General features: G+C 38.0%; 1 protein-coding gene across 4 annotated transcripts in view; it reads left to right on the plus strand.

Annotated features, from left to right (window-relative positions):
• The window catches only part of LOC142979546 (transcription factor hamlet-like), a 107,797-nt gene extending 93,539 nt beyond the window's left edge, over nucleotides 1-14,258 (plus strand). For 3 of the 4 annotated variants that reach the window (XM_076124534.1, XM_076124537.1, XM_076124536.1), the window contains 4 exons: nucleotides 4,837-4,951; nucleotides 9,883-10,039; nucleotides 10,293-10,463; nucleotides 10,635-14,258. In XM_076124534.1, coding sequence (XP_075980649.1) covers nucleotides 4,837-4,951; nucleotides 9,883-10,039; nucleotides 10,293-10,463; nucleotides 10,635-12,359 — 2,168 coding nt within the window. In that variant the 3' untranslated portion in view covers nucleotides 12,360-14,258. The remainder of the gene's footprint in view (nucleotides 1-4,836; nucleotides 4,952-9,882; nucleotides 10,040-10,292; nucleotides 10,464-10,634) is intronic. The other variant, XM_076124535.1, reaches the window with a different exon arrangement.
• The last annotated feature ends 561 nt before the right edge of the window (nucleotides 14,259-14,819 follow it).

Genomic DNA, 14,819 nt, shown 5'->3' on the forward strand with positions numbered 1-14,819 from the left:
ACAACGCTTGATTGATGACCTCTCTATCCCATTCAAGGACGTCTATTACATTCGTTGAATAATCTCTCGATAACAATAAACTTTTTTCATCAAAGGATTAATTCGACTAAAGATAAACTATACTTCGAATAACCTACACGACGCTACTGATCGATTACTCTTTCATGTCTAATTTATGACTGAATATTTACATACGTACTTAGACTACTAGAACATACCGAACGGTTACATCACCGCTAGACACCTTAAATTCTCTAGATAAGAGCAGATAATAAACTTCATAAATAATGACACAGATTTATTGTTACAGAAATATTTTCTAAAAGGTCATTTTAGTATGCCTAGCCTCATTCCTGCGATAGGCCGGTGAAGCATTTAGTAATATGAATTTTAAGTAGGTTATCAATTGTATTATAGTACAAATAGTTTGGATTCCTGACGTTGCCAGTTGGGAGTTGTGTCAGTATAAAAGTTTAAAATATCATAGCGCAAGTAATCATTATAATCCATCTCCCGTCATATGCAATAACAATAATGTGAGTTAACCCTTCATTGGCTGTACTTTTTTTCAAATCGGCCGCGTGCGTTCGTGTGCGTAATGAATGAGTGTCGCGCGCGTTGACATTTGTCATCGCGCAATTGTCGCGCAGATTAAAATTGATGACGTTGCTTTGTCCGGCGGCGCACGCACTATTGTACTGTAGTAGCCCTGTTATCTGACTTCGACATTATTATTTTTCATATTGATAAGAAAAACGGATTATGATTACTTATTTGTTGCTCTATTTTTTATCTGGTTGTTTCTAGAGGCGGTTTAGTCATAGTATAAAAATATAATTCCTCGATCGTTTTAGTGGCTCTATTTCTAAAAAATGCTATGAATCCCATATGGTAGTGGGGTCAGCCTTCCTGTTTTTTCTCCTCCACTTCGCCCTGCCCTGGACATACTCTTCGGAAACCTCACACTCACTCATATCTTTTTGCACTACTATTTTTAATTATGATGTTTTTTTTTAATAATCTTTTACTTTCTTATAAAAACGTGGACTGATATAGTTGAATATAATAAAACAGAAACTTAACATACAAGTATAACACGTTTCATAATTAGTTCATATGAGTAATTCAAACGTAGAAATTGAAACTTCACACAATCGCAATGATCCCTCGCAAACAGAATGATTAATCAAAAAATTAACCAACAACAATAGGCTCACCCCCATTAAACCGACGACAATCGCTCGGCGTCCCACATCGCATATTTATTTAACAATCAAATAAATATTACGCACAATAAAATAGAAATATTTCAATTTAATAACGCCGCCCCCAGTGAAGGGTTGAATCTCGTTCTGTCAGCTTTTTGTGCGCAGATTAGATCGTCCTTTATCTTGATGTTACGCAAAATTGAATAATTTTTAAACCGCTATGCATCCTGATTCGTGATTTCACATTTCTATTTAGGATTATTTTTTGACTGATAATATTTTTCTGCTAAATTAATTTGATGTGGTTGATAAAGCTACCCCTCAAAAGTCAAAATCATACACGTGTTTGACTTTGATTTTGTTAAAATCCCAGTAATATTGTACCAAACGTTCTTGCACATAGGTATATTAGACATCCAATGTTTAAATATTTTTAAAAATATATAGTAATACTTAACTTCGACACGTTGTACAATGTATCATAATCTAACCCTTGCTCTCTGAAATCACACATCTTGTCGGGCACAAAAGTACCGAGTTAACACTGCAATGCGACCGTTTTCGCCGCAGGGCGTAACGGTAACATGCGCGTGCGACGCACCTGATGCGTTCCGAGAGCTCGCCGCGAGCGCACATAGGTCTCATTTCGGCGCAGGAAGCGAACCCTGTATGCCTCGTAGCTCCAGCAGATTATCGACTCGATTATACCTTAGTACTTAGGACTAGAATGCAGCTAAATTGATTTATTATGTTCAGGGTAGGAAAACATTATATTGATGGGTTACTTTGAAATTCAAACAATACTTTTAGCTTTAAGTTGACACAAAAGTTTATGTGATCCCTCACGGTTTTTTACTTTTTATGATCATTATTGACATGAGTATTTTTGACAATTTTTTGATCAAATTTGTAATCTATCTATAAATAGGATCGTTAGTAAAGACTAAATCGTAACTACCTAACGAAATTGAACACGGTAGAATTATTCAGCAGAATATTTTTATCGATATAATTTAATAAACGCAAGTCAAATGTGAAACGTGTGACTTATAAATTGCGAGAAACAACAGGTGTAGTCGTTTGGGGGTTGAATTCATTACGAAATCGGTAAGTCACCGTCACGGTGCGCGCGCGCAACTCGCGCCATCTGCTGGCGTCGTGGGAAAACTTAACGATCACCCACCCCGACTTGTGCGATACGAAAAATTTGTGTAATGACTAGTAAAGATAAAGATAATTTGTTTTATTACTTTTTGTAGGTGAATTTGATGTTAGTTTAAAGTTACACGCTATGGGAACGTTAGAGCTTAAAGTCAAGTTTAATGTTTGTAAGGGTAGTTGCAGAGATTTTCAAAAATTGCTTATTAAAAAACATTGTGACTTTTTGGGATTAATTGCTTTTGCTAATTAGTTGTTTAACTAAACATTGTTTGAATATGATACTAGTAAGGCAGCTAGTGTTACTGTTTATTTTAACAAATCTCTCTTTGGATTTTGATTTTAGGAAAATTTCTACGCCACCCTATTGTAGTTCATTTGTTTATCCTTTATAGATTTTTCTTTCTTGTATGATTAAATATCCAGTAATAACATAATCCATTACTTTGAAGAAGTTTTGAGTGCAAAGTATCCATTTCCAACTAATTCCAATTGCTTCTTAGCGAAAATCAGGAGCGGAAATTAATAATACAAATTTTCTAACGGTTCTCACGTAATACTTTAATCTATCGATAAAACAAATCTGAAACTTAAAACCCTTCAATAAACAGAAATCTGTAATTAATACATTATTAAAAATGCTTAAAGCCACAAACGACGGCGATGTCACGCACAGATGATTTTCCATATTTCCCCGTCGGGTCAAGTGAGCATATTAACCCTCGGCCGCAGGTGGGGTGGGGGTGTGTGCCCCATGATAATTTGTAACAAACACTTCAGTGCTGCATTGACATCACATAGTTCGGGTCACCTTTGGCCTTTACTCTTCTCGGGACATCCGAAGTGATCTTGTGACATCTTCAATTTTTTTATCAAGTTAGCCAGCTGAAATTTGGGTATGTAGTCTTTTGTTGATACGTGGCTTTTCATATGTACGACGTACGTTTTCGGGGATTATGGTTTTCCTTAATAGTTGTAACTTTTTTTTCTAATTTTCGCAATTGGTAATGTGACAATGTACCCGCCCAATGCCGCGTCTTCTGTCGTGCACGAAATCTTGCTGAAATTTTCAGAGCCTTAAATAGTTTTAAACTTTTGTAGCTTTATTAAAAAGAAATAAAAACGTCCTCTAAATTCTTATTTTGTTATTCATGGATAACATGTAATCCTTTCTAGGAATATCCGAATACTACGAGTACCTTTAAATGTACCGTTAAATAGTTCTTCTAACACATTCGTGAACTAATTTCCATGCACGATACCTCATATTTGTCCGATGATATCACATCGTTATCTTAGCCTTGCCTTATCACGGATGCGGCTTGTTAGACAATGCTCGAGGCGTGGTTTCGCTCGTCGTGACTGGAATTAATTCTGCATGTGTCAATGTGACTGTGGCGTACTTCCGACGGGCAGGTCGTGAGCCTATATGAAACAGACGACAGTATACACTACATATGACAAGTTGAGCTAATAAAGGGTTATTTGGTTTCAAAGATACCGTTTCCTAGATATAATTGGTCTGTTATGATTATTATTTTACGGGGTTTCCTTGTTGATATAAAGCTTTCCGTCTCTCTTTGTTTACGGCTAGCTTTTAGCTACCTTAGTTACTATTTCATTATTTAACTGCTTTGTAATATGTATCTTTGTTGTATGCTAGAAAAAATGGCTAAAATGAAATAAAAAAATTCTTGTCTTACAATATTCACCCTTTTATCTCATGCTGTTGGTAAATTAATCTTTTTTAAACCAACTTCGCATAAAGTGTAAATTTATTTATAGAAGAAACTACTAGTAATCTCCTTTCGCATCTATATTGGTAATAAACTTAAAAAGCGTTCTAGTTAACTTGTAGCCAGTGGTTAACAAACGATTACCATGTAGAGTCTTGTAGAGAGTAGAGTCAATGAATAACAAATGAAGTGTTGTCATCGCATCGTAGAGTTATGTGCTCTCTTACGAAACTGTCCGCGGTTTAATTGCGCTCTCTATTGATTTACATAGAGCCCTTTATGCTTTTACATCGGCTAGGAAGTAATTAACATATTAACAATGTAGAGAGCATGTCGTACCCCCTGTCGGCTGCAATGTAGATTGAAAATGTATTTATAAACTATACTCTTTGATGTAAGCCTGATTTTCCTAGTCCGTTTTCCGCGAACTGTCTTTTAATTTTAAACTGTGTTGTACTGGCGACCTATATGTTTGGTTTTCTATAAAGACAGCTATTTCGATTAAGGTCTTCAAAAACAAAAAAAAAAAATAGCCAATCAATAAAAGATATTTAAATGTCTGGCACAGCTAAGTTAGGCTCGTCGCAATTTATATCAACTTAATATATACATTGCGAAGAGATTGATAAATACTAATAAAATCATATAATTTATTAGTATTGTATAGTATCTTCGCGGACGTCCAGCGATAGTATTCTGGTCTTTTATTAAAAGGTCGTGTGAACTTGTTCCAGAGCGTCAGCCGTCGGCGGAGAAGTTCAGCTCACTCCCTCAGCCCGAGGAGGAGGAACGTGAGGACGCTGAGCCGAGGTGCACCTACTGTGACGCACCGTTCCCCAATATTGATGTGTGAGTACACCTTTATAATACCTTACTTGTAGCTGTAGAACTGGTAAATGTAATCTAGCGGCGATGTGAAAGAAGGCTAGAGGTGTTTTAGTATATCAGCAGTTTTAAAAAAATAGGTTAATATTTGGAATTAACGGTAATTCAATTGCTAAGGCAACTGCCTAAAATGTGCTATGGGAGTTCAAACGGACAAAAATATAGAATTACCAAACATTATAATGATATTGTCTATGAATATCGTCATAACTTGCGAATGTATACCAGACGCTATTCTCAAAGGTTGCGCAGATAGCAATAAAATTACCATAAAATATGCGCACCGTACAGCTCTTATAAGCAAATTAAATTCAAATCAGTCAATCGGGCGTGCCATCTAAACGGTTCATTCAAGATGTCCGCCGGTAAATGCAGAACTCAATCAATTTCAAACGTCTTCGAAATCATTAACCTCCTGCCATTAATATTATTTGGTCATCCGAGAGCAGTAACGATTTATTTAGTGCTAGTGATGTTCTCGTTCGATAAGACGCTCCTCGACGATTTGTTGCGAGGCGGGTCGATGGCACGCGTCGCGATGCCATCTCGCTTCGGCATCGTTGCTACACTCAGTGACACCGAGTGGTATTTCAGCCCGTCGCAAAAACTACTAACAAAGTTGCAGCCTAAACAAAGCTCGTATAAAAACAATCATAATAGAAACTAAAAAAACAGTTGGTGGCGATAAAATCAGTAACACAAATAAACTAAACGTCTCATCACGAATGAAAATATATCATGAATTTATTATCTATGTGACAAGCGATGGAAGGCCATAATGGCGTGTGTCATCATATTCTATCGAAGCGGTGTTGTGGCTCGTCAATAATGCAAGAGATCGAGATTATCGACATGCACCGTTCTAACGTATCCTCGCAGTCGTTATCGCGCCATCACTATTGTTTTAAACGTTTACAATGTTTGTAGGGCATCAGGAGATCGATTTTAGTAATTAGATACATTGTTGCCTTTATTACAAAAGCACGTTTAAACATTATATTTGTTAGTAAAAACCAATACTTTTGTGACTAATCATTACAGAGATCTATTGATTTTATAGTTCCCAGCTTTTCTCTTTAATACCATGGGCAGGTTTTCCGTCCTTAGTGAAAACCTGCCAACCTTCTTCCGTAGGAAATGTAGATCATAGATAAATGTTTGACATTGGTAATGTATTACAGTATGGTGTCGCCACACATACGTCGCACCAAACTAAGCTATTCGTATTATTGATGTATTAAATTATAGTGTCACGCACGCTCCTAATACTTGTTCGAGCGTATTGTAATGCATCATTGCGATTACGAAATCTCATTGTAATCAGTCTTATCGAATCTTTTACTTCCACTCTTACTTTCGACAGAGTGCTGTCACAATTGGAATGATCATCGCTGCAGTCACACCTTGACTCGATATCAGATCGATCAGGTAGCGATTGCGAAGTCCACAACTAAAATTACAGGCTATTCGTTCGTGATCAGCTCTTTTGTACGATGATTATTATTTGTCTAACGCAGATTTATTTTTATTTGTGCGCTGATCTACTTTGTGCTCGGCTAATTCAATGTAGGTGGTGATTTTGTGATATAAAATGGCATATTATTGAGTCTGTAACGATAATTCGATCAGAATAAATATATTGAATCGGTGAGTCAGTGGGTCTAGATATGCTTAGGTATAATATCGATAGAGTATGAGTAGTGATTAACATATTGTGTAGTAACAATAATAACAGGTTTGGTATCCATATGATGCACAAACAAATGAACAAATCCGGCCGGAGTTTCGATGCTATCTGGTCGGACATGAAGTGAGCTACGGTATTTCTCAACCGATTGTTAGCGCTCTAGCCGGGATCTACAATCGATTATTAAAATGTAAGCACGTTCGTCGGTAGTACATCATTAGTCTGTCGGGCCACTAAAATGGCGCATCGAAACTTATTATTTGTTGTTTCCGGTTGCAAGTGAGATAATTATGAACGTTATAATTAGGATCAAGCACATCGAACAGCTAAAACGACTAATCAGTGCCGACGTATTGAAGTTAATGGGTTAGCATCGTGTGTTTTCAATGGAAATTAATTCATAATACGAATTCACTACTTTTTTATGTAAAGGAAATGTCTAAGTATTTACAAAATGACCCATAATGTAAGTAGTACTACTTATCTTATGAAATACTTAGCTCAATAAGTTTTTCTTAAAAGCTAGTTATTTAAAATGTTCGCAAGGATGAAAACAAAAGTTTAAACTCATCTGAATGCTTATTATTATTATATGTTTATTCGTAATAGAAGGTTTCTTGAGTTAAATAGCTTACATGAACTGAAACTCCAAGTCTTCAGCTTTAAAGTTTTTTATTTGAATAATAATTAACAATTATATTGCAAAACCGTAGCGTCATTTTAACGGCGAGTTAGTATCGGTGGCCCGTGTGGGTGGAGCCTAATAGATCGGCTCGGAACGAAAGTTGTTCATTGGATGTTATCAATTCGTGAACATGTAGATTATTCTATGATCGGAGGATATCAACGTGTACCCGTGTACTCTCGATCTCGACACACGTAATGTTAATACACGATAGAAGATCAGCTGGAGGCTTTTGAAGGCTTATTTATTACGTTTGTTGTACTTTTTTGATAGGATAAAGATTTTGTTGATATGAACAGTGAGTTAGATACAACTACGGTGGGTGACTTGTGCTGTCGCCTTTTTGACTCTTATTTGCAAGTGTACAATATGGATCTCTGAGGTTTTAAAGCAAATAGAACTAAGATTCATAGATCAACTGAAACACTATGTTTTTTGCATATGCTATCATATCAGTAGTTACATTAACCTGATATTTATAAATACACGTTGTGATACAAGCTAATAACGACAGCATGTTATGAAAAGTAAAACCGAATGCGCGAGTCATGGTAGCGCGAGGTGATACCAAACTCAACTTGTAACGAACAAAAAGAATGTTGTACACTTTCAATTGTTAGCGAAATTACGCAACAACCTATTAAACGATACACAACTGTTCTTTGAGAAACGTTTACTTAGATGTTGTTCTGTAATGAAAAAATACCCGAACAGTTGTTGGTGGTGATCGTTTAGGCAGATAGAGTGCGCTGTTGCAAGTGAGCCCTGAGGCTACACGCTGTATCTGAGTTGCGCGTGCGTTGATTACGAATCTACTAAATAGCCACTAGACGGAGTACGCTCTCATTTGGATGATATATTGCAAAATTTTGAATTGATTCAGCTAATTGCCGCAACGTGTGTGTAAATACTTGAGAGAGATAACGGAAATTCGGTTTAATTTTACTAGTCTTATTGAAGTGAATTTCCATCAAACTATGGACACGAATTTCCGTATTGTTACTATGCAGTAACAGACAAGTCTGTGCAATAAGCACTTTATTTAGTTCTCCTTATTTAGAACGACGAATGATTCATTAGAAACGGTTAATTTTTATGTCACTTGCAACGCTAGATAACTGTCACAGAGAGACACGGTAGAGAGTCGACATCTTAGCGGACGGACAGACAGCGTGTAAGCGACGGAACCATTACTGACGGTAGATTTTATTCCTGAGATTAATTAAAAGATACGACGACGGCCCGCCGCCGTGCGCAACAGTGAAAACGTTCCATCGCAGACTCTTGACGTCCACAACGCTTTCGAATACATCGGCATAGATCTACGCGTTCAAACTACTCTGTTACACTGTTTCCGCAATAAAAGCAGCGATGTAATCTGTGCTTATATTAAAATGCGACTAACGAGGTCTAACAGGTGCAGCGCTAGAAAATCGCCGGAGGCAGCAAGGGTTGCGTGCGGTAGACCAGTTATGCCAAGGAGAGTCACCGAGACCGTTTTTGCAAATGATATACCTACGTTTTCCATCAAACGTCGGCACATGTTATTATGATGGCGATAACAGTATTCTACATTTGAATCTCATTTAGAAAATGAGGATTGCTGGAAATGGTGCTTAGGTCATAAAATGTGAGCGTACTTCATATTTCGCCCATAAAACATTCTATAGAATTTATTGCAAAAATGAATTCATATACGCAGTGAACGAAAACAAGTTTGAGTTATGTACTGGTTAGCGTATAAGCTGCTTGCGTGGGCGATATCTATGCATAAAGATGATATTATTTTGTCTTTTCCTGTAAGTACTCAGTTACTCAGCACCTAGACGGCAGTGCTCTATTCAAGTTCGTTAGCGTAATCTTCTCACTTTCTAATAGAGTCGTTGGTGGTATGCGATAAAATACAATTAGAATATAAAATGAAGTTAAATTACTGCCGGTGTGAAAATGTCACTGATAACTAGAGTAAATTGTGAAATTCTTTAACATAAACATTATTTTACCGTACGGGACCTGAAATCACATAATTATACATACTTTTATATACGATACGTAGCGGGTACCTTGGACACACAGCTTGCTATAAAATATAAATAAATAGCTCATTATTACTCACCTATTTGGTTTAAAGGATATTAAACACACTGATCAATGGTATAGATATCGGGTCAACTCACCTGACTCGGTCAATGGTGCAGCATTGTTTAAAAGTTGCCGCTACGCATTGACTAATGTGGAAAGGCCCATACAACGACGCACAACTCATTACCGACGAGCGCAATGCACAAACAAAGTGAACAAAGTCCAACATAACCAACATGGACTCGGAATGCATCTAGTTATCCTTGAAAAAATCTACTAAATCTAAACGACCTTCCGCATCCCAACTACGTCATGTATTTTCGTACTAACTTTCTCTAGAAATACACGGATGTCAATATCAAGGGGAAATTTTGTCAGCCTTGACATTTAAGCGCGGGTCGATGTTATTTTTATATAAGGTTTTGTTGATTTTTGTTCCAGTCTTGATCGCCACTTGATTCAGGAGCACGCGCAGCCGGCAGCTGCATTTCCTTGCGAGCTCTGCAACCGCGCCTACAGCACCCGCGCGCTTCATCTGCGACACCGTGCGCTTGCGCATACTGACATTAGAAAATATCCCTGCGAAAACTGCCCTAAGGTGTGAATCCAATACTTGTATATGGATGATTTTATATATGATTTATCATAAGTATAGCTAAAGTAGTTTACAATTAAGCATAAAATGGCCCTTTTTAAATTAAAATTGAATGTAGATCGATAAAATTAAAAACCTGGTTATTTTCACCTTTTCACTGTTGCTCAATAGTAAATGTAAAGTCAAAGTTCAATAACTGGGTTACTCTCATTGGTGGTTTAAGTTTCACCGTTTGCGAAACCTGATGTTATTTCAGGTATTTACCGATCCTTCCAACCTCCAGCGCCACATCCGCGCGCAGCACGTTGGCGCCCGCAGCCACGCCTGCCCTGAGTGCGGCAAGACCTTCGCCACCTCCTCCGGCCTCAAGCAGCACACACACATACACTCCAGCGTCAAGCCGTTCCAGTGCAAGGTCTGCTTTAAGGTAAGTCCCTTTAACAATTAGCTTTATTATAATTTCATAAAAGGTGAAAATGATATCTTTGTCAAATATTAGGTACATTTTTTATTACTTATTTCAGTAGATCTTTAGTAAATGCTGCGAAAAAAAACGTCGCTTAGTACGTTGATTAAATGTATTGTTTCTGGTTTTCAGGCTTACACCCAGTTCTCCAACCTCTGCCGTCACAAGCGAATGCACGTGGCTTGCAGAGCTCTCGTCGAATGCGGCAAATGTGGTCAGTCCTTCAATTCGTATGCGTCTCTGACTAAGCACAAGCGTTTCTGTGACACCGCCGCCGCCGCCTCAGTCAACCTGCGAGGACAGATGCCACAAGGACTTCCACAAATACCGTCCTTACCAAACGTCGGAATGAATACTCCAAACAGCACCAATCCGTTCCCGATGTACCGAGGACCTACTCTACCCCTCCCGTACAACACATTCGCTAACTACCCAGCATTCTTCTCTGCAGCCGCAGCTGCTTGCCCACCAGAGTTCCTCAACCCACTGCTCTTCAACGTACAAGGTAGACTCGCTATGGAACACGATATGGCTATGTCGAATGCTAGCTTACTGTCAAAGCAACAGGAAGGTCGTTTATCCGTTAAAAGTATGGACAGCTCGACTTCTCTAGAAGATATTAAGAAGCCCAAGGATATTGAGTTCGACACCAAAAGAGACAGCTACAGCACAGACAGGGCGACACCCAAGTCACAAAGTCTGTACGCTAAACAGTCTCCTCCGTCAGGTGATGGAGCATCTCCTCAACCACGACCATCACCAATAATGCCAATGACAACACCAATAGTTCCATTCAATTTCTCGCGGGATGAACTAAAACGAAAATCCCCTTACAACTTCTCCATAAAACTTAACAATAATGATATCCAAGGTAACAAATCTGAGTCCCCATTACCTAAAGACTTGTCAAAGAACGTCATCGACGATGACAAAGTTTCAGAATATTCAGATGTCGACGAGGACACAAAGAAGGATGAGGGTGATCAACCTCTGGATTTATCTGTTGCGAGAAAACAGAATGACAACGATTCCGAAGTCGATAACGATGACCGTTCCTTTCGTAACTCAATCAAATCTTATTCGCCTCCCGAGAGCCCAGTGGAACGTATCAAGACACCAGAGAATGATACCACCGACGTCGATGTAGAGGGTGTAGAGCCTAAAAGAGAAGAGTCGCCACCGCAGCTAGTGTCACCGCCGATCGCTTTCCCGATGCCCGTTCATCCGCAGCATCGCAACATACTCGATGCTATGTACCGCCCTCGGTTTCCTCCCTTTCATTCTACAGAATCGATCCTGAACTCGACACACTCGCCCTACGTTCCGAGCCCGTTCAATTTTTTATCCCCACTTCTCGGTACTGACGGCCCGGACAGGCAACCTAGCGCGTACGCTAAGTTTCAGGAGCTCAGCTCCGGATCCGGAAAATTGCGCGACCGCTACGCGTGCAAGTTCTGCGGCAAGGTATTCCCGAGGAGCGCCAACCTGACTCGTCACCTGCGCACGCACACCGGCGAACAGCCCTACAAGTGCAAGTACTGCGAGCGCTCCTTCTCAATCTCCTCGAACCTGCAGCGACACGTGAGGAACATTCATAACAAGGAGCGGCCGTTTCGGTGTCCCCTGTGTGAAAGGTGCTTCGGGCAACAGACGAACCTCGACAGGCACCTGAAGAAGCACGAGGCGGAGGGCGGCGACTCGCCTAGCTCGGCGGACACGGAGCGCGAAGACGCGTACTTCGATGACATCAGGTCGTTCATGGGCAAAGTGACGTCGTGCTCGCCGGGCGCGCGCTCGCCGCCGCCCTCGCCGCACGCGCACGCTGCGCCGCGCGCGCCGCTCGCCATCTCCACATAGCCGCCGCCCTACGCGCTGCCGCCTCCACCGCTGTGGGCGCCGCACGCGCCGCGCGACTAGCGGCCCTGGGCTAGAGCCAGGCGGTGACGTGACGCAGATATTACTCGTGCGTTGTGGACCGTCGTCGGTGGTCACTTGAATATATCTGTGAATGAACATCCGTAGAGTGCTCGTAGATATGCGGGTCTCGACTCGATATGCGGGCCTGAATTACGTATTGTGAGGTCTCTCTAACGTTCACATTGAGTGAGAGCAATATTACTAGTACCGTAGTCTCCGCATCTGAAGTATATTTTAGATTTTTATTTAAATTATGTTTGTGCTTCGGCTTAACTATCGTAGGATACGTCTTGACTATCACCAGAATGAGCTATTAGCACGCGTTACGACGCATTTTGGTTTAGATCGACATGTTTTTTTAATTTTAAGTAGGAATATCATTTAAAACTTTGACAACTATTACACGTAGAAAATAAGGAAATTGCAATTTTCTTGTTTATTGTAAAAATAATTTACTAGAAGTATATTATAAGTGACATGACAAATCCGTTTAGTTATATTATGACTAGGTATATTATAATAAAAAATACTATAAGATGTAGATTTGTTAAGAAAAGATCGTTTTGATGATAACTTAAATATTTGTTCCTAGTTCATATCTTGTGATTTAAGGTTGACTTAAAACGTATTTTCATTATAACTTGTAAATAGAATGTTTGTCTGTTATCGTGTAAAGTAGAGAATAAAATAATTAATGTTTAAAAAATATAACAAACTATTTGATTGCTTTGGGTGCTTTTTTCAACCTAATTTTGTCTTTATATTTTTTAAACATCAATTAGTTATTATTTCATGTAATTGATATGGTATTGGTAAGTCCATTATAAATTGTAAATTTATTAAAATTGGTATAAATCGTTTAGTCAAAAGTACTACTACCAAAGTTTTCTTTAATCAAAATTATTTGATATTTAGTTGGAAAAATTATTTAACGTAATATAAATAACACAGTAATTGGCATTGTGAATAGAATCGTTACTTTATTGTGTCTTTAGAAAACAATAAAATAAATATTTTGTTAAATTTGTTATTTACACGGTTATTGTACATAGGAGTTGCGATACGAAATGCATATCATGTGTTTTATATAAAATCGAAGCTCAAAGTTTTAGCTATTGTAATAATGATCGTATAAAAGTTTAATGTATCTTTAGAGAATGTAATAATATATCATAAGATATAAACTACTTAATATAATTCTACGGAACTCGGATCGATTTATCACATTGCTATTATTTACCTATCGTGTAGGTATCGGCTTAGTAAACGTATAAGCGATCGCATCACAAATAATTCTGACAGCTGTTCAAACATAATGTAGCCAATAATGACGTCATAATTCAGTAAATCACAATCCTCCTTGAATTACACTATTTACAAGATACGGTTCTTCTTTGTAACCTCAAAACTTTTCTTGACAGAGGACTTTTTGAGTAGTATCTCAAACATTCCTAAAACATTTTTGGTGCTTCATTTGATTAGTAGATATAGTAACATTATCATTCGAAATCTTTATTTTAAATTAACTCACACTCAATGACTAGAGTTTGAGCAGCGTCAAGGAAAAGTTTTGAGGAAACAACAAAGAATACCTATGTTCTACAAAACGTATACATTTTAAAGCTTTGTATCTTTAATGAATTGTAATGTAAAGAAAAGCAATGCAATATTTGTAAAATTAGATATTTGTAATAATATCACTCGGAGGCACTATTGTTAAGGTTTCGTCACAATAAACTCGCGTCTATTCTAAGTACACTTGTACCTATTTAATTTCAAGTTCAATTAAAAAATATTAAATATTGTAAACGCATTGAGAAATAAAACAATACAATCTAATTATTATGTTATTATTTTAAGTTATTCATAAACTCGTTATTTTTATACCTTTCATACACACTTATATTCTCTGACATGCTAAGGGGGTTCCAAAACAAGACACTTTGTACCAAAAGGTTGCTAAGATTATTTTTCTACTTTATAGTGTCAGTAGTCGACATAAAACCTTTGATTGTATGGAATAATACAATTACTTGGTCTACAAAAAACGTCGACTGAACTTCTTAGCTAAGTGACCATTAATCCTTAAAAACACTAGTATCGAGAATTTGAAATTTAAAATGTATTTCAAAGTCAGTTTATACGGCATCCGCTAGGGGCCCTGATCAGACTTTAAAAATGTCGGTAGCTAGCCGATATCACTATCGACTGTAAACAAATCACAAATCAAAGATGGCTTCTTTTCTACGATTAGAGCTAAACTCACTATTGAGTCCTACTACTCTAAGTAATAACGATGATGAGTGCAACTGACTGCTCACATTAAATCATTGCACTCATGCTTCTAAAATGACTCATTTTTGCAATGAAACCCTCAAGTTTTGCAATAGTACATACCAG

Source organism: Anticarsia gemmatalis, chromosome 16 (genome assembly GCF_050436995.1).
Source record: "Anticarsia gemmatalis isolate Benzon Research Colony breed Stoneville strain chromosome 16, ilAntGemm2 primary, whole genome shotgun sequence".
Classification (NCBI taxonomy): Eukaryota; Metazoa; Arthropoda; class Insecta; order Lepidoptera; family Erebidae; genus Anticarsia; species Anticarsia gemmatalis.